This window comes from Medicago sativa, chromosome 1, assembly GCF_051527215.1.
Source record: "Medicago sativa cultivar Bolivia chromosome 1, Bolivia_mono, whole genome shotgun sequence".
Classification (NCBI taxonomy): Eukaryota; Viridiplantae; Streptophyta; class Magnoliopsida; order Fabales; family Fabaceae; genus Medicago; species Medicago sativa.
In genome coordinates this window covers 3,821,067-3,841,305 of record NC_140749.1, presented here as the reverse complement: position 1 = coordinate 3,841,305, position 20,239 = coordinate 3,821,067, and the positions used below count along the sequence as shown (strand labels likewise).

General features: G+C 34.2%; 3 protein-coding genes, 1 long non-coding RNA gene and 1 pseudogene across 5 annotated transcripts; 3 read left to right on the top strand and 2 right to left on the bottom strand.

Moving 5' to 3' along the window:
- Positions 1-4,186: 4,186 nt before the first annotated feature.
- Positions 4,187-5,456, bottom strand: LOC146951829 (small ribosomal subunit protein uS3x). Its single transcript, XM_085755208.1, has 4 exons — positions 5,342-5,456; positions 5,093-5,240; positions 4,641-4,999; positions 4,187-4,548 (listed from the first exon to the last, which is right to left on the bottom strand). The coding sequence occupies exons 1-4, from the start codon at positions 5,369-5,371 to the stop codon at positions 4,366-4,368; spliced, it is 720 nt and encodes a 239-aa protein (XP_085611334.1). The 5' UTR covers positions 5,372-5,456; the 3' UTR covers positions 4,187-4,365.
- A 1,120-nt stretch (positions 5,457-6,576) lies between these two features.
- LOC146951827 (uncharacterized) lies at positions 6,577-12,767 on the bottom strand. The gene is made up of 2 exons (XR_015032377.1): positions 12,083-12,767; positions 6,577-8,092 (listed from the first exon to the last, which is right to left on the bottom strand). It is a non-coding gene; the product is annotated as an uncharacterized LOC146951827 (long non-coding RNA).
- On the top strand, positions 8,819-11,211 carry LOC146951828 (protein FAR-RED IMPAIRED RESPONSE 1-like). Its single transcript, XM_085741053.1, has 4 exons — positions 8,819-8,937; positions 9,475-10,909; positions 11,023-11,100; positions 11,200-11,211. The coding sequence occupies exons 1-4, from the start codon at positions 8,819-8,821 to the stop codon at positions 11,209-11,211; spliced, it is 1,644 nt and encodes a 547-aa protein (XP_085597179.1).
- A 1,005-nt stretch (positions 12,768-13,772) lies between the features above and the next one.
- Positions 13,773-16,038, top strand: LOC146951826 (peptide-N4-(N-acetyl-beta-glucosaminyl)asparagine amidase A pseudogene; annotated as a pseudogene). The gene has a single exon (XR_015032373.1). The product of XR_015032373.1 is annotated as a peptide-N4-(N-acetyl-beta-glucosaminyl)asparagine amidase A pseudogene (transcript).
- A 130-nt stretch (positions 16,039-16,168) lies between these two features.
- LOC146951825 (peptide-N4-(N-acetyl-beta-glucosaminyl)asparagine amidase A-like) lies at positions 16,169-19,928 on the top strand. Its single transcript, XM_085755192.1, has one exon. The coding sequence runs from the start codon at positions 17,742-17,744 to the stop codon at positions 19,569-19,571; it is 1,830 nt and encodes a 609-aa protein (XP_085611318.1). The 5' UTR covers positions 16,169-17,741; the 3' UTR covers positions 19,572-19,928.
- Positions 19,929-20,239: the final 311 nt, after the last annotated feature.

The following is a 20,239-nucleotide window of genomic DNA, read 5'->3' as shown; positions in this document are numbered from 1 at the left end:
TTATATTAATCATAATTCAATTATCATTTTGCCTCTTTATAGAATCAATGATAGCTTAAAATCCTTGAATTATTATTTGATTAATTTTACTAATGAAGACGATCAACATGCTGCACTGATGAATGACACATGGTTCATATATGACCATTATTTGACTGTGAAAGAATGGAGCCCTAACTTTCACCCACAAAGTGACACCATTCAAAAAGTTGTAATGCGGGTGAGAATCTCTGCATTGTCGATTGAGTATTATGATTCTAAAGTATTCAGTTTCATTGGGAATCAAAATGGCAAAATGGTGAAAGTGGACACAAATACGTTGATGCACGGCCATGGGAATTGGGAAGTATTATGCTCGTATTTGTGTGGAAGTAGATTTAACAAAAATATGTTGGTTTAATTGCAGGTCGGTTTGGTTTTTCGCAACCATTTTAGTGTTTCAATTTCTTATAAAATTCAAACCACGATCAGTCCTAACCTTTAACCATCTAGGATTTCATAGTTTCAAATTCAATACAAGTGTCCCTCACCCAAATCTCTCATACCAGTGTTTGTTCATTTGATTTGATTATCTAGCTCTTCAATATTTCTTGAATGCGATTTCGATGTTTCTTTTTTGTACAAATCTACAGATGAAGTCAATAGTTCCTAAAGCCATGATAGACAACCACAATAGAGAATTCTTTTGACCATTTCTTTAACGCCCGCTCTCTTATTGGATCAAAGTTTCACACAATAAAATAGTGAATGTTAAAATTAGAGTGTTGCATTTCTAGTACCATCCGATTCCAAATTTTAAAAGGATGATAGAAAATATATTATCCCTCAACATTACCGCATGAATAAATAAAAATTTAATGTGTTTTGAAACGGAGGAAATAAATCGATTTAGTCATCTTCCGACACAAAATTGGCAAATGAATTCCAATCTGCTTTGTAGATGGCAAATCTAGTGTTACAACAGAAACAAACTCACAAGACCTTTAAACATATTTCCTCTACACTTATTAGAGGAAAAGATATTGAAGCAAACCCAGCACAAGGAAATACATGCGAGGACATACAAATGATTTAGTCATCTTCCGACACAAAGAAGCCGATCTGCTTTATAGGTAACAAAATGAAACAATCTACTCTTAATGAAGAAAAAAAAAAAAAACATGGCACAAATATAATCACTTTTAAACAATACTGAAAATTTTGAATCAATAACATCATAACAAAAAAACATAATAACAAAAAACATTCACTTAAATCTCAAATGAAAAACAATTTTTGTTTTAATCTCAAATTAGGTTTTTACTTAATTTTAATGCAATCTTTATTTAATTTTAATATGTTATAATTTTTACTTTTTGTTATAATACTAACAAGTCATTGCCAATTTATCAACCACCGCCGACCATCATCTTTCAACGGTTGTAGTCACCTCCGATCACAACAATGCCTCACACACGACCATAATCTTGTATGTTTTAAATAATAAAAACTTACTTTATTTTAATATAATATTGTTTGTTTCAAAGGATGTAATATGATTCATAGGTCAAACTAACCATGGTCCATGACCATGAATATTGTCAAGATAGTTCTCACTACAATGTCTCACACGACGCTTGTACGCATTTGGTGTCAAAATTGATATTTTTTGTCATTTATTTTATATGTTTTCTTGTTTTTATATAGTGATTTTTTGAAAATTTCAAACCATAAAACTAAAACCACTCCGAACAGAAGCAACATTTCTCTACAAAAAATAAAAAATTCATGGAATATCTTTGTTTGACTCACCGATTACAAGCTAAAAAACTTTGAACCAATCAATCAAAAATCCTATAACTTATTAGTGCAATTGAGAAATGGGTTGAGACCAATTTTAACCAACCCTAATCTTGTTCATTGCATAGCTTAGTTTTCATAATTATTCTTAAACTAAAACAAATATGATACAATCTATGTGTCAAATATAGCCGGGATGTTTTAACTTCTAATTTGATGTTCGAGAGTTTCAAGCTTATCTTAAAAAGACAAATTGTGACTAATTTATGAACCCCGCTATTGGTTGCAATGGCAATTTCAGCAACATAAGGATACTTGTTCGGCAAGGGTTGCCATTTGATAATGTATGTGTGTGAAGCAACACAAAAATCCAGCAACAGAAACAACCACCTTTCCTATTCTAAGTATGAAGCAAAACTAGTAACACAAGAATATTTTGTAGAGATATTCTTGAATGAACTCTTACCCAACACATCATTCTTACACTCAACCAATAAAAGAATGACACGTGTTATTAACTTTAAAAAAAAGTGTGATTTTAATTAAGAAAATGGAAACATAAATTGTGGTGAGTGGTTTTTGTCGGTTAAAGAAAGTGGAAAAAGGAGAGAGAAATATTAAAAATAATGAGAAAAAATTCTGATATTAATTTTTTTTTATTATTTTAATAAGGTGTTAGATTTTTAATTGATTGGGTGTAAGAATGATATGTTGGGTAAGAGTTCACATAAGAATTTCTCTATTTTGTTTTGTTTAAATGTAACCTTTTAGAATTTTATAACCCTTCAGTTTATGTTGTCACGGGAAGAAAAAAAAAGTTAAAGATATAGCAATTGTTCAACCTGCCTCTTACTTCTTGACCAAAATTTGATTTTTTTTTTCCCTTAAATAATTGTAAAACCTGTTGTACAAATTATAGAACTTCTGACTGTTTTTCCTAAAGGTCCAATTAGAAACTCTGATTGTTTTCCTTAAGGCTTATATATTTTTTATTCCAATTTTAACCTTGATTTAAAAAATATTAATATGTTGAATTCTCCACTTGACTCGATCAATACACTTCACATATATAAAGACATCATGTTTTCAAACTCTCCTTTTTCTGTCAAGGTCCTTAGAAAAAATAAACAATTTTGAGTCAATATTGAAGATCTAAATTGAGTTATGGTGTTGTTCTTTATATATGCAACGTTGAAGACCATGTAGGATACCACAATATTCCAAGCAGCACGGTCAGGATTCATATCCAGTCTAACAAATATATGCATCACCAAAGAATAAAAAAAAAATGAAGTTACGAAAGAATAAAAAAAATAAAGTTAAGAATTGAATCAAGATTACTACCACTTTCATCTATCCATTGAACATAATTTTAGCCAACAACAAAGGATAATATCAAGAAGATAGAAGGAACAGACGGTGAAGAGTTGCAGAAGAAAGGATGCACATAGACAGAAGAAGAAACGGGGAAGAGGAGAAAAGAGGTAAGAAGTATAGAAAAAGTAGGGATAAGATTGTAACCGAATTATTGATGTATTCCATTCCATTGCATACACCCCAATTTGGGAGGAAGGAAAAATTGAATGAATGAGTGGTATTGGATGGAATGGGTTCCATCACATTCCATTCCATCCATTTTTTACAAAACCAAACAATGGAATCTAACTCCATTCCACTCCACTCCATTCCATTCCACCACTTTCCATCAATCCAAACATAGCCTAAATCCAATTAAATAAACTGGCCTTGCACCACAGAAAACATAGACAAAGTTTTGGACCCTAAACAACCCAATGACCACACTTATTAGAATGCTAACCACTTATATGAATAGCTAGTAAATGTTTTTGCACTTCAGTAGAAATTAGTTGACCACAAATGAAACTTGAGCAAAAACTGACATTGCAGTTGACAAAAACAATTGTCATAGCAAGTAGTGGAACTAATTTGTTACTAAAATTATAGAATTAAGATTTCAGTAAAACCATATACTCCATCAGACCAAAATTTTACTTCGATAACAGACTATTTAAAAAAAGAATGTTGATGAGTTTACCATTGGATAATGAAATTAAGTTTACTAATGACTTGGCTGGAAACACCACAATGTTTAAGAACACAACAAGAACTACAGATGTGACTTCAGAACAATAGCTAACAAATAACAAGATCAATCATTGATGTAGGTCACAACACATTGCCGATATGATCTCAGAACATGAGTTTCCTAATATCTTGCCTTAAAACCTAAAGATCTTTCATATTATTCTACAAACTCTCGATAGATAGATTACTGTTATAAAACCAAATATGCAAAAATCCATATACTCTTAGAACATGCCTCAATATATCATCAACAAAACTAAGATGTAAATATTAGATAAGGAACATAATACACGGGAGGAAATTATGGTAATAAAAATTAACAATAAGATCTTAAATACTTGCAACTGAGTATAACATTATCTTGGAAAGTCTGAAACTAAAAATTGCGAAAATCTTAAACAAAGAACCGAAAACTACAAAAGTCTGACAAAGAACACTAAATGTAACAAAAATGTCAAACCATACACTCAAAACATTTTCTCAAACAACAGGGACTGGGACAGGGACCTCAATATCATTTGCAACAACAGCAGCAGGCCTGATGTACTCTTCCTCCTCCTTTGGAGTGTGAATGGTAACAATATCAGGTAGGGGAGTTTTAGGACCTTGCTTTCCTTTAGGATCCCAGTCAAGCATAATCTTCACCTTAATACCAAGAACACCCTACAAAATAAAGGTAATAATCATCATTAGCAACATAAATAAATCAATAACAAACCAAACCAACAAGGTTGTTATAGGGTAAACTAACTAACCTGTCTGAGAAGAACATGTCTAACAGCAGAGTCAATGTAATCCTTAACAGGTTGGCCAGATGAGATCATGTAGCCATCCTTGAACTTCATGGACTTGGCTCTTTGTGCTCTCAATTTTCCACTAACAATAACCTCACATCCCTTAGCACCACTTTCCATAACAAACCTCAACACACCGTAACAGGCTCTGCGAACAGCAAGACCTCCGAGAAGCTTGTAACGAAGAGACTCAGCTTGTGCAATTGCACAAAGTCCCCTGTTGTTAACCTTCTCGGCATATAGTTCAACACTGTTCTCAGGAAACTTAAACCTTTTCTGGACTACTGAGGTCAGTTCTCTGATCCTCCTTCCCTTCTCACCTAATCATTAATTCATAAATCAGATTCAACCATTTAAATTCATATAAAAACAAAAATAAATAAAATCAGATTTGTAAATTAATGACTACGAACCAAGAACAGCTTGGGTACGAGTAGCTCTGATGATGATCTCAGTGCGCATGGGAGTAACCCTAACCTCAACACCGGAATATCCATCTTCAGCAAGCTCTCTGGTTAAAACCTCATTCAATTCAGCGAAGAAAACTCCGTCAGCGACGAACTGCAACAACAACACAAATCAAATTGTCAAATTAAGAATAATTAAGAAATCACTACTAATAGAGATGAATTGGATTAAGATTAACGAATCTGAAAACAAACCTTTCGCTTTTTGCTCATTTGGGTAGCCATGTTTGCAGATTTAGCTTGGGGGCGGCAGCAACACACACACGCACACAGACAGTGAATGAATACTGAAACTGCAAACCCTAGTTTTGGAGAAATGGTTAGGATGGATGGATGTTTATATAAGGTGGCCCATTCACAAACTATTCTAATTGGGCTGCATATCGCATATTGGGCCGGGCCGATCTATTTCCACTAAGATTTTCAACAAAATTTGGAAATTGCTTTTCTCACCTCCAACGTTTCTTAAAAACACATGAAAAATATGTTTTTGCCTCCGATGGTAGTTAACTACCGTTGGGTCTTTCCGTCTGTAGTTCAATACCGATGAGCCAACTGCAGTTAAGTACAACTAGCTCAGTGGTAGCCAGAAGGACAACGGTTGTTAACTACCGTTGGAGGACCAAAAATTGAAGAAAATTTTATAGGGACCAAAAACTTATTTAACTCTTAAAACTATTACATATTCTTATGTTATGTGTATGACATCACTCTTGGCTTTTGTAGCATATTTCAAAGATTGTTATTAAAGATTTCTACCTTTACTTCACAAAACATATCAACCTTGTATATAGCCACTACAAGGTATAATTCTAATCTGAACCTTCCCCTTTTCACAATTATGAAATGATGTCCCATTCTATCATCTTATGTTGCCACAAATGAGAATAAAACATATACCGAAAAGAGCAAGATCACATAAAATGACAAATGCTTCTGTGAAATTGTGTTGCGTGACAATAAAGCAATAACAATGGCAAGGGTGCACATTGTTAGGAAGGAAGGAATGAACCAAGGAGGCAACTGTATTGAGTTTAACTTGAAACTTGTTTATCTGTAAAATATTTTTATCTATGACTCGTGTAATTATTTGGCTTGGACTATTATACAATCATTTGATGTTTCTACTTTGGAAGACAACAATTCACAATGGTTAAAATGTTATTTCTAATCATGTTGATCAGAATGGAATTTGAAACCGTGCTAGCATTAGATTTGAAATCCACTTGATTTTGTTTTGGCAACTTTAGGTATTGGGAAAGTTTGGAAGTTTTTGTTAACCAGGCATGATGACTCATAATCTTTTACAGCATGAGCACAATTTCTCAGACCTGAAACTTAATAGCTTGTTTGCAATACCGATGGATTTGCATTTTTCGCATCCCGAGACAGATTTAACGTGAAAATGAAGAAGCTACATTTTGTAGCTTTAGAGAAAACGTACGTTAAGCTTGCATTCACCACAAAAACAAACAGGAGCAAATCTTCTTTATTAAATAACTGGTATATTATTTTAATTTCAGTATACCTTGAGAAAACAGTGTTGATAAGTAATGGAAATTTCTGAAAAAAATGCATAAACTCTTTATAAGTTTGAAAAAGACACGAATTATACATTCAGTTGAAGTTCTGCATCTCGTACTGGTATCGAATAAAAAGCTATTGTTCCCACTTGGCTTCCTGGTAGACTCTTTCATATCGAACTACTAACCGCGTAACGGATGTATTGACATCTTCCAAAATAATTGCCACAAGAATTACAATCAATAAGCAACTCCTAATTCTTTCAGCATAGCAGATTTGTCACATAACAAGTTGAAATCAACCATGAGTCCATGACACTTTCTCCCGTGTTAGCACTTCCTGCAGGTTTCTCTTAACCTTTTGTTCTTGAAACTAATGCATCTGGGACAAGAGTCAGAGTTATCCTATTGCTTATTTCTCAAGAGAGCTATTTGCAACCACTGAAGCTTTAGCAAATTTAGACACTGCCACCTTAGTCAAAAATTCATTATCATGATCAAAATAGTCTGAGAAGCTTAATAGATCAGTCTCTACAAAACCCTAGAGTGCTCATGATGGTTTGGTCGGAGCCTAAGAACTTTTTATGGGAGGATTTAAAGATAGCATAGCTAATGGTTATATTCTATATAGGATTTAATACAGCTATGCATATCCAATTCTCAATCAGATGAACAATATGCTGTCAAGGATAATCTGCTCCGAATTGTGGATTAATTCAAAATATACTCTTAGAATGCCATAGCTCGTAAGCAAGAGGCTACACTGGAATTTCAAGAACATCTTCTAGAATGTTGGTTCAGTTTTACTATCCTAAGATGAAGAAGGAAATTAGACAATTTGTGCAACAGTGTGTCATTTGCTAACAAGCAAAAATAGAAAATATTGTTCCTGATTCTACAACCATTACTTAAGCTCAACCAGGTATGTGAAGAGTAGGACTCTACATTTAACCTTAAGGACAAGGGTGGTTTAAAGAGGAAGGTATTGTACTGAACCTGCTAGCAAGGCAGAGCCAAGCAGGCAAGAAGCCAGCCGAGTCACACGAAGCAGCGTAAGCCCGTAGTTAGTCATGAAATGTGTGAAGTCATCCTCTCTCTCCTTGATTCCTCCAATCATCTTCTTTATTCTCTACTTAGCTGGATAGTATATCAGTTAATTTCAATTTTCATTCCATAGTTGAAACCTCGATTAGCAAGATTGTAGAATAAGACAACGCCTCGATTGTTTACCCATAAGACTCCTTACTCTTTTACTAAAGTCACTATTGCAGCTTGGATCAAAATGAGGTGCAATAGAAAAAACAAAAAATTGAATGGTATTGAGAAGAACAACAATTTAATTACTCGCGCGTTCAAAAATACAGTCATGAAGATTCATAGGAAACCCTTTGATCAAAGCTTTTGTGGTTGCACGAGGTTTAGCCTGCCAATTTTACATAACCAATGAGCCTATGCAAAAATTTGAAGTTCTAAATAAAGAATAAGTAAGGTCTAAAAAGGTATATTTTTTTCTACTCTTTATTGTGAAAAGACATGTAAATGGTTTATGTCTAAGAGAAATGCTAGGGACAGTTGCTTTTACACTCTCTCTTAAACACTTGCTCTTTCATTGGTCCACCTCACCTTCCTTTTCATTAACTTTTTTCAGTTACCGGCTCTTTTTTTTTTTTTTTAGAATTCAATCACGGCTCTTGAAAACAGACAACATTTAATTGTTTTTTATGTATTTTTTATTGGAACCTCAAACGTTTTGGCGCCTAGCTAAATTGGCGCTAAGTAAACTCTGCTGCAAGTTCACAGCTGCTACTCCCACCATTTTCCTTTACAAAGTGATTTGTCCATTTATAAAAAATAAAAAAAATCATTGGCTTTTTCTTCAATTTCTCAATTATCAGAAAGTGGATATATGTGTTTATCTACAAATTCATCAAGAGAAGAAAAGTGTTGTACGTCATTCGTCATTTTTGTAAGGTATTTTTTTCCTGTAAAAAAATTGTCTTTTGTGTGCCTCCTATGTGTAGTATATGACCGTTTGTAGTATCAAACATCTAATTTTCTAGAGCAGTATCAAAACATCGTATTTAATATTTTTTTTTGGTGTGTAATGATCAATTAACTGTTACTTCTTTTATACATATATTAGGAACTAATGGAACCTATCGATGAAAATGAAGAGTGTGTTGCCAATGAGCCTGTCAATAGTGAATCATATGTTGCTGATTTAGAGGTTAAGAACCATGAAGAACCTTACATTGGAATGGAATTTGAGTCACAAGAAGATGCTTATTCGTTCTATGCTCGATATGCTAAATGTGTCGGATTTGGTGTATGCACTAAAAGTAGCCGTCGTTCGAAAATTTCTAAACAATTTATTGATGTGAAATATGCTTGCACGAGACATGGTAAAAAACGAGAATCGACGGCACAAAATCCACGTCCTTGTTTGAAGGTGGAATGTGGGGCTGCCTTACATATCAAAAGAAATTGTGGTGACAGATGGGTGATCCATGACTTCATCAAAGATCACAATCATGATCTTTTTCCAGCATATGCGCATTATTTTCCTTGCCATAGAAGAATCAATCAAGCTCAAAAGCAATGTATTGAAACTTTGCAACATGTTGGTGTGAGACCAAGCAAAATTTTTGCCACACTTGCGAAACAACACGGAGGGTATGAGAAAGTTGGTTGCTCGGAGAAAGATATTAGAAATCTTTTAGATAAGGATCGTCGTCTGACTTTGGAATCAGGAGATGCAAATGCAATGTTGGAGTGTTTTACGCTTATGCAAGAACGAAATTCAAGATTCTTTTATGCGATGGATTTGGATGATGATGGTCGTCTGAAAAATGTATTTTGGGTGGATGCAAATGGTATAGATGATTACAAAGAGTTTGGAGATGTGATATCTTTTGATACAACATATATCACAAACAAATATAAAATGCCATTTGCTCCCTTCATTGGTGTGAATAATCACTTTCAATCAAGATTGCTTGGTTGTGCATTACTAGCAAATGAGACCTCGGAGACTTTCACATGGTTGATGAAAACTTGGCTTAGGGCAATGGGTGGCAAGCCTCCAAATGCAATAATAACTGACCAAGACAGAGCAATGAAAGTAGCTATTGGACAGGTATTTCCAAATGCTCGACATCGTTTTTGTCTTTGGCATATACTTAGAAAAGTGCCTGAAAAACTCGGTCATGTTATAAGTGAAAATGATGATTTCATGGGATATTTTAACTCGTGCATTTACAAGTCCCGTTCAATACAACAGTTTCATGATAAATGGGAAGAAATGGTAGAAAAATTTCAGCTGTCTGATGATGAGTGGATTCAGTCGTTGTATGAAGAACGTGAACATTGGATTCCTGTTTACATGAAAGATACATTTTTTGGTGGTATGTCAACAACTCAAAGATCAGAGAGCATCAACTCCTTTTTCGACAAATATGTAAACAAGAAAACTACTTTGAAGGAATTTGTTGAAAAATATAAAGTTGCTCTGGAGGATAGAGAAGAAGCAGAGAAGCAAGCTGATTTTAATACATGGCACAAGCAACCTGTTCTTAAGACTCCATCACCTTTTGAAAAGCAAATGTCAATGGTTTATACACATGAAGTGTTCAAAAAATTTCAAGTTGAAGTGATGGGACTGTCTGGATGTCATCTTATGCAAAGGGATGAAGATAATCATCTCACTTCTTTTACAATATACGACTTTGAGAAGAAAGAAGCGTTCGTTGTAGAGTGGGATGCATCAAAAGTGGAAATTTCTTGTATATGTCGCTTGTTTCAGTATAATGGTTATCTTTGTCGACATTCATTGATGGCCTTCCAATTTATTGGTATCTTTGCTGTTCCATCAAACTATATACTGAGAAGATGGACAAAGGATATTAGAAGTTTGCACCATAAAAGAAAGACGAATGAAGATATGTGTTCCAATAAGGATAGATATGATATGTTATATGAAAAGGCCATTCAATTGTTGGAAGAAGGATCATTAAGCAAGGAGAGTTGTAACTTTGCATGTCAATCAATGGAGGAGGCCTTGAAACATTGTGCAATCATTAATCAATCGATGAAAAGTAGCAGAGGAAATGTAGGGAAGAAAATTTTACTTGACAAGAAATTACTTGATCCTAAACCAGCAAACACAAAAGGAGCTCCGAAAAGAATCAAGAGTGGGATTGAGAGAGGTCGTAAGAGAACAAGCAGTGGCAAAGTGAAAAAGGTTAGAATTTATTGCTTTGCTGTGATTTTCATTTCACTAAACTTTCTTAAAATATTCATATTTAAGATGATTTCTCATTGTTGTTTTTGTGATGTGGTTATGTGAAAATGAAGTCTGCATTTGTTGAAAAAGAAGCAGTGATATCCTCTGATACTATCAATGATGAAGCAGTTGCTACATCAACAAAAGTGGTATGAGATTTCAATATTGAACTTGATGCATGTTTATTCTAGAGCTGCATTTGAGTAACCAACTAATTATCTCTCTCATTTTCTTTTCTCAATTTTCAGTCAAGGAAGTAGAGTCATACAAGTTAAAGGACATGGCATTTGTTTAACTTGATTGCTGAATTTGTTGTGTAAAAGGATTGAACTCCTAATTTGATAAATGTTTTTGTATCAGTATCAATTGTGTCTCTATGAAACTTTTTAGTTAATTTCATACTTGTTCCATTTGCTTCAAGTGTATGGCAGTATGGTTATAATTTTGATATTCTATAAATCTTATAATTGTTGACTATATTACTCCCTTTAGCATAACAGTAAGCTTATAATTGTTTTGCAGGATTTGCTTCAGGTGTATGACAGTATGAATTTCCTTTTATACTTGTTCATTATTTTCTGCACTATATAAGCAGCCTTTAAAAATAATTGATAGCATATCTATGAAAGTGAATAAATGATAATTAGTTTTTGTTGGATGCTATCGATTTCAATTATAGTGAAAGTGAGAGGTAAGAGTGTGTGATTTCAGTTTTCCTGCAAGTATAGACTATATATGAGTATGGAGGATGGTAGGTGTGTTTTGGAGAGATGAAGTACGTATAAATGAGTGTTTTGACTTTTATGGAAATGCTAGCGTGTTTCGGATAAAATAAATAAATAAATAAATGAGTATTTTGTCTTAAATGAATGTTTTGTCTTATATGAGAAGTAGATCAACAGGTACAGCAGGTAAACAAGTAAAAACCGAATTAATAAAGCTTTCTGGACCAATAAAAGAGCAAGTGTTTAAGAGAGAGTGTAAAAGCAACTGTCCCTAGCATTCCTCTTATGTCTAATTATGGCTTCCTTCACTTCAACATGGAAACTCATCTTCACAATTTAACTTGTGAGTTATAAGTTGAAGATGAAGAAATAATATTGAAGATGAAGAAATAAAGAAAACAAATACCTAGAGAATTGATTTTAAGGCCATCATTGATGTGCTTCATGTGGCCATTGAGGCCACATAACTTACCAGCAAACTCAGTGACATCAGTTTATAACATTAAACTCTATACACCATTATATATAAATATTAGAACTCCCAAGGAAAAAACTACTCTCTGCACCATTACATATAGCATCATGGAAAACTTAAAAACTCCCACAGTCCCACATTAGGAAAATATGATTTCAAAATCCTTCAATAGCCTAAGGTTCCCACCACTGTTTCCTGGATTAGCACCATGTTCATACAACCTTGCCAAACTAAAATCAGCTAATCTGCCTCATCAAACAAGTACATGTCCAAGCTTCCATTAGCCATTTAATCGTGCATAGGCAGGAGGTCATCTTTACCGCGACACCACCCGAGTAACTGAACCAAAGTTCGGTGGCGATGCTGGCCTATGTTGGCGATTTCAGACACGAATTCCCTCAAGCCTTTGCTTTGATTCATTCGAAATTTTCTTAACCGCTACAATAGGATTTGTTTCCAAAATTGTAGACAATGTGATCCTTGTTGATAGAGAATAGTATGTCCTGAAAGAACATATCGTTTGAACAAACATGAGTATGTATATAAGAAAAAATGAGGATCCAAAAAGCAAAATACCCAAACACACAGAACCTTTTTTTCTCCACTTGTGTGTTTAGAAAATCATACAAGATGAGTATTTATAGTGTTAAGCCTTGCTGGACTATTTGTGGGGGCAATGTGTTGGTTTTTCCTTGTTGAAGGGGAGTGTGGCGCTGGCGTCCCACATATGGCTTACGGCTTCCTTTTTTCGGTATGATCAGTTGACTAAGTCTAATGTGCGCAACCTTCCCTAAAATGTGCTTCCTTACTTACTGTTCCTTACGATTAATCTCCTATCTACTGATTTCGACTAACATGATAACTATTTTAAGATGTATCCTTAAAAAAAAAATATTATTTTAAGATGTAAACAATGATATACTAAACTTATAAAATAACCCAAAGGGCAAACAAATTAAGCTTAGCAAACATAGTGAAATACTTTGAGGATGACATTCACCAACCAAATAAAATGACCAAAGTTCTTAAAAAAAAAAATGACCAAAGTTGTGGCAAAAAAGATTGTGTCTCATTGAAACCTTTTATGAATTCGAAGTGAGACATTTCATTGGAAATGCCGCTTCATCAAGACCTAAGATTGATAATAACATAAAATAAAAAATGTATTTTTTTTAAATGGAAAATATTTTTCCTTCTCTTTTCTTGAGTATGACATTCACATTTATTTGTGTACAATATTAAAACACGCTAGTTTAAATAAAACAACTATAACAAAACCTTCGAATATGTAGCTCAATAGTTAAATAGTTGAGATATTGTCCTCGTGAGTTTAACTCAGTTGGTATGGAACAATGCATAAAATATGCAAGGTTCGGGTTCGAACCCCCGGCCACCAAAAAAAAAAAAAAAAAGAGTTGTGACATTAAAAGAGTTTGAAAATGGGGGCAACTATTAACATTTCTCTCTTCCCTCTAATGATATGCTACTGTATCATTCCTTAAAAATAACACAGTTGTAACAAAATTTACCTCTAAGGGTGAATGAATATCTAAAACAATGCATTTTTAAAATTTACCAATGGGTGATTAAATATCTAAAACACTAATAACTCAAAAATATAGAGTTTTACTATATCGGAAAAAACAAGTACAATTGAGGTAACAGTGTTTGTCTTCACTTGTACCAAGTTTTCTTTCACTTTGTTAAGATTGCATAGCTTTCTTCTCAAATCTTAAACAACATGGACAACACTTTCTTAACCATGTTGTTGTTCTTGTTCTTCCTTTGCCTTCGGCACCACCCCATTTCTGCATCAAATCTACACAAACTCAAACAACTAAAAGCAAATCATCTTTCTCAACCCACATCATCACTATCATCACCAACCAAATACTTTGAGGTAACAAAACCAATTGAACTGCCAGAATTATCAAAACTTTGTTCATACCACATTCTTCATCATGATTTTGGTTATACATATGGAAACCCCCCAGTACTTGCTAATTACACCCCACCTTCACATTGCTTATATTCAAAATTCTCCAAAATTGTTCTTGAATGGAAAGCAACATGTGAAGGAAGACAATTTGATCGAATTTTTGGTGTTTGGCTTGATGGTGTTGAGTTACTCAGAAGCTGTACTGCAGAACCAAGACAAAATGGGATTGTTTGGAGTGTTGAAAAAGACATCACAAGGTATAGATCCTTGTTGTTGAATCCTCAAAAAAATCAAACTTTAGCTGTTTTGTTGAGAAATATTGTCGATAAAACATATACTGGTGTTTATCATGTTGATATTGCTATTCACTTTTACGGTCACAAGTGGGCTAGTTTAGCTTCTTCAAAAAAACAAAAAGACTTTTATGGTTACCCTTTTAGACAGAACACTCATAAGACAAAAAAGTTTGATTCTTTAGCATTTAGGAGTGATTTTAAATCTCATGCAGATTTGATCTTGCCCATTTCAAGGAATCTTCCATTCAACGATGGGTTCTGGTTTGAAATTCAAAATTCAACTGATGTGGGTTTGAAGGAATTTGTGGTTCCTCAAAATGCTTATAGAGCTGTTTTAGAAGTCTATGTTTCATTTCATGAGAATGATGAGTTTTGGTATACTAATCCTCCAAATGAATATCTTGTTGCAAATAATATTACTGATAATACCCCTGGAAATGGACCCTTTAGAGAGGTTGTAGTTACCCTTGATGAGAAAGTTGTTGGTTCGGTTTGGCCTTTTACTGTTATTTATACTGGAGGGGTTAATCCTCTCTTGTGGAGACCGATTACTGGGATCGGCTCCTTTGATCTCCCATCTTATGATATTGAAATAACACCTTTTTTGGGGACAATATTGGATGGAAAGAAACATTTGTTTGGGTTTAGTGTGACAAATGCATTGAATGTTTGGTATATAGATGCAAATTTACATCTTTGGTTAGACGGAAAGAGCAGTAGAACAGAAGGAAAGCTCGTGAATCACGTTGACAAACCTTTGATTGAATCTCTAGTATCTGACTTTACTGGTTTAAACGGAACGTTCTTGACTAGTGCAAAGAAGTCCATTTTGGCTACTGGATGGGTTAGCTCCTCCTTTGGTAATATCACAACCAGTTTTGTTCAAGATTTTGATTACAACAGTTCAATGGTAATTGGGAAGAACGGGGGCAAACAAACTGTGAATCAAGTCATATCTTTCAACAACACTGTTCGGGCTAAATTTCCATCGTCCTATCCAGACTTGGTCGACGACACACACAGAATTTTTTCCCTTTACTTGGACTCAGATGAACTAGAGCAAGATAATGACACTTATTTAGCTGTTTCAAATTTTACATTAGGATTCGGTGAGAATAAGTCTAAGAGCGAGGATTCCGGAATTTCAAATAGCTTTCTAAAAAATGTGCAGGACGGCCAGGGTACAATGGTTGTTAAAAAGAATTTGGTTGTAAGTGGAGTGGGGGCAACACAACAAGATTACAAATATACAAGCAATGAACTTTGCTACTCTAGGAGAATTGGCAGCTCAAATTACACAATTCTCTATGATAAAGTCAAAGATACATGCAACAAAAGAAGTCACTCTCGTTTTGGCAATTTTATCAGAAAGTTTCCCATTATGCTCTAGTGTGAGTCCCTTTCTAGCTTCAATCATGGAGATTATTTCTGCAGTGGCTGTGTCAAGTTCTTTTCATTTCACGTTACATATGGAAACACACAACTCTTTTGAATTGCCTTCTCTCTATTGTTGTGCTGTCTGGTTTCTTTGTATGTCTATTATGATTTAAAGTTTATTGTGTTCATTTGTTTGAGTTTGAACTTAATGAACATTGTGGAATGAATATCTGTTTTTAGAATTAATCGAATGATGAGATTTCTGTTTTCTGGAATATGAATTTATGTTAATTGCGAGAATGTATGGAATTGACAACACTTAATCTTGACCAGCTTGTTCATGTAGAAACCTAATTCAATTGCTTTTGCATTGCCAACTATTAGCATCAACATGATGATTAGTAAACTTACATGCCATGAATCTGATGCATCCTGTTGGTGTTGTGCTCTGTATGTGAAATTCTACTTGTATAAGCTTCTAGCCGGTTTTCATAAACAGCTGCAATAAGCTCGGTTGATAAGTTAGTTCACTTGTTAAAAAAATTTGATTTGCCAATGGTTCAGAATAGCACAGCACGTCAGCACCTATATAGAATTGTATTTATTTTCTTTACCAAATCTGGTTTCAATAGTTATAAGATGACTTACATGTAGATTTTGACAGGACTGATATACCACTTTATGCAGTCTGCGAATTATGCCTTTCATGTAATGTTTGATACGAGTGATAGAAAGTAATGTGCCGTTCTAGTGAAAGTCGGGTTTAATTCGAAGTACTTAGTATTATTGAAAGCTGCTATACATTATGCTTGATTTCATATCTCAGTATTTTAATTCCGCAAAGTTGGGAAGTTAGCACTGAATACATCGTCGAGATGTCTCACTTAAAAATCATGTGTGCTGTTAATGAAAAACAAAGAGTCTTTATTTTTATTATCATTATTTTCTAATTGTTATTATGGTTTTAATTAGTTTCTTTCAAAATTAATTCCTCTTCAATTTCGTTTTCACTTGGTATCTACCTAGATGTTTACCCTGATGTTGTCAAATTAGAGCTTGTGAGTTCCTATCCAACTCATTTTGTTTTGCACTATAATTTTGAAATGCTGGTGAAAGATCATCTCTCGTCGAATTCTGGTTAATATCAAATGAATATGGCTCTTGCATTTGGGTGGCAGCAGCAGTACAATAGAAAAAATTTGGTCTCAGTTGTGGTAACAATAGACTTGTGTATATATATATAGAGTAATTTGGAGTAGTTGGGGAGTGTTTTGGTGGTTAAGAAAGTGTAGTATAATTTGAAGTTGGCTCAATCAAGGACAATGTGGTCATAAAATATGGCTATCTGCATAATTATGCAGGTGGGGTGGTGGATACTGATAGTAGGAATTGATGCCTTGTTAATACCTTTTGCAAATCTTCCTTTGTGCCTACATGAAACTTTGTTTGAAGTACTTTCCTTTGGGAAAATAGTGAACTATTGAAAATTGGCTGCAATAATAATCTCCATTCTTCATGATTTGGATATCTCGAAAGAGTAAGAGGATGTAGATTTGCAGTTAAAGACTACTAGTTTTGGTCGGGTTGTGATCTTCTCCATTTAATACCATAATATTTTTCAAAAGGGGTGACTACCAACATTTCTCTCTTCCCTCTAGATATGCTACTAACATTTCCCTATAGGAAAACAAACAAACACAGTTGTAACATTCCTTTAGGGAAAAAAACAGCTGTAACAAAATATACCTATAAGGGTGAATGAATATCTACAAGACTAAAATGATGCAATTTTTTACGGTAGATTTAAACTGTGACGCTAACAAATTCCCTAATAATACTAGTAAGTCAAAACTATAAAAGTTTACTATATTGGAAAATATTGGAAACAACAAGTACAATTGAGGTGACAGTGTTTGTCTTCACTTGTACTACGTTTTCACTTGTTTAGATTACATAGTTTTCTTCTCAAATCTTATACATGGACAACACTTTCTTAACCATGTTGTTCTTCTTCTTATTCTTCCTCTGCTTTCTGCACCACCCCATTTCTGCATCAAATCTACACAAAATCAAGCAACTAAAATCAAATCATCTTTCTCAATCTCAACCCACATCATCTTCACCTATCAAATACTTTGAGGTAACAAAACCCATTAAACTCCCAAAAGCATCAAAACCATGTTCATACCACATTCTTCATCATGATTTTGGTTACACATATGGAAATCCCCCGGTTCTTGCTAACTACACCCCTCCCTCTCATTGCTCATCATTAAAATTCTCCAAAATTGTTCTTGAATGGAAAGCAACATGTAAGGGAAGACAATATGATCGAATTTTTGGTGTTTGGCTTGATGGTGTTGAGTTACTCAGAAGCTGTACTGCAGAACCAATAGCAAATGGGATTGTTTGGAGTGTTGAAAAAGACATCACAAGGTATAAATCTTTGTTGTTGAATCATCAACAAAATCAAACCTTAGCTGTTCTTTTAAGGAACATTGTTGATAAAACTTATACTGGTGTTTATCATGTTGATATCACTATTCACTTTTACGGTTACCCTTTGAATGTTAAGACTCATAAGACAGAAAAGTTTGATTCTTTAGCATTTAGGACTGGTTTTCATGCAGATTTGATCTTGCCCATTTCAAGGAATCTCCCAAAAAATGATGTGTTGTGGTTTGAAATTCAAAATTCAACTGATGTGGGTGTGAAGGAATTTGTGATTCCACAAAATGCTTATAGGGCTGTGTTAGAGGTGTATGTTTCATTTCATGAGAATGATGAGTCTTGGTATAGTAATCCTCCCAATGAATATCTTGTTGCAAATAATATTACTGATAATACCCCTGGAAATGGACCTTTTAGAGAGGTTGTAGTTACTCTGGATGACAAGGTTGTTGGTTCAGTTTGGCCTTTTACTGTGATTTTCACCGGAGGGGTTAATCCTCTCTTGTGGAGACCGATTACTGCGATCGGCTCATTTGATCTTCCGTCTTATGATATTGAAATTACACCTTTTTTGGGGACAATATTGGATGGAAAGAAACATTTGTTTGGGTTTAGTGTGACAAATGCATTGAATGTTTGGTATATTGATGCAAATTTACATCTTTGGTTGGATGCAAAGAGCAGTAGAACAGAAGGAGAGCTCGTGAATCATGTTGACAAACCTTTGGTTGAATCTCTAGTATCTGACTTTAATGGTTTAAACGGAACGTTCTTGACTAGTGCAAAGAAGTCCATTTTGTCCACTGGATGGGTTAGATCCTCCTTTGGTAATATCACAACTAGTTTTGTTCAAGATTTTAATTACAACAATTCAATGGTAATCGGGAAGAACGGGGGCAAACAAATTGTGAATCAAATTATATCTTTCAACGACAGTGTTCGGGCTAAACTTCCATCCTCCTATCTAGATTTGGTCGATGACACATACAGAAAATTTTCCCTTTACTTGGACACAGATGAACTAAAGGAGGATAATGACACTTATTTAGCTGTTTCAAATTTTACATTAGGATTTGATGAGAATAAGTCTAAGAGCAAGGTTTCCGGAATTTCAAATAGCTTTCTAAAAAATGTGCAGGACGGCCAGGGTACAATGGTTGTTAAAAAGAATTTGGTTGTTAGTGGAGTGGGGGCAACACAGCAAGATTACAGATATAAAAGCAATGAACTTTGCTACTCTCGGAAAATTGGCAGCTCAAATTACACAATTCTCTATGATAAAGTCAAAGATACATGCAACAAAAGAAGTCACTCTCGTTTTGGCAATTTTATCACAAAGTTCCCCGTTATGCTCTAGAGTGATTCCCTTTCTAGCTTCAATCAAGGAGTTAATTTTTGTAGTGTCTGTCAAATTCTTTTCATTTCGCGTTATATTGGAAACACACAACTCTTTCGAATTGCCTTCTCTCTATTGTTGTTGTTTTGTGTGGTTTCTTTGTATGTGTGTTATGATTTGAAGTTTATTGTGTTTGTTTGTTTGAGTTTGTTTGAATTTGAAGTTTGTTTGTTTGTTTGTTTGTTTGAAGTTTATTGGTGGTTAAGAAAGTGTAGCTTAATTTGAAGTTGACGACAATGTGATCATAATATATGGCTATCTCCATAATTATGCAGGTGGGGTGATAGATACTGATAGTAGGAATTGATTCCCGGTTAATACCTCTTGCAAATCTTCCTTTGTGCCTAAATGAAACTTATTTTCCTCTAGTTGTCTAACTGTCACTTACTTCTCTTTTGGTAAATTCTAACACTGCACTTGTTTATCAACATGGAACAGATTCGGACATTTAAAAATTTGATCATGCTTGTTCTATTTTGTCTGCAATCCAGACCTTTTGGGGAAACTTGATTCCTGTAAACCTCTGTTGTCTTTTTGTGCTAGTAGTTTCTGATCATGTAAATGTGTGATTTTTCCAGATTTATACCGGGGTCAGTGTGATCATAAACTAGTTTAAGAATCAACCCGGA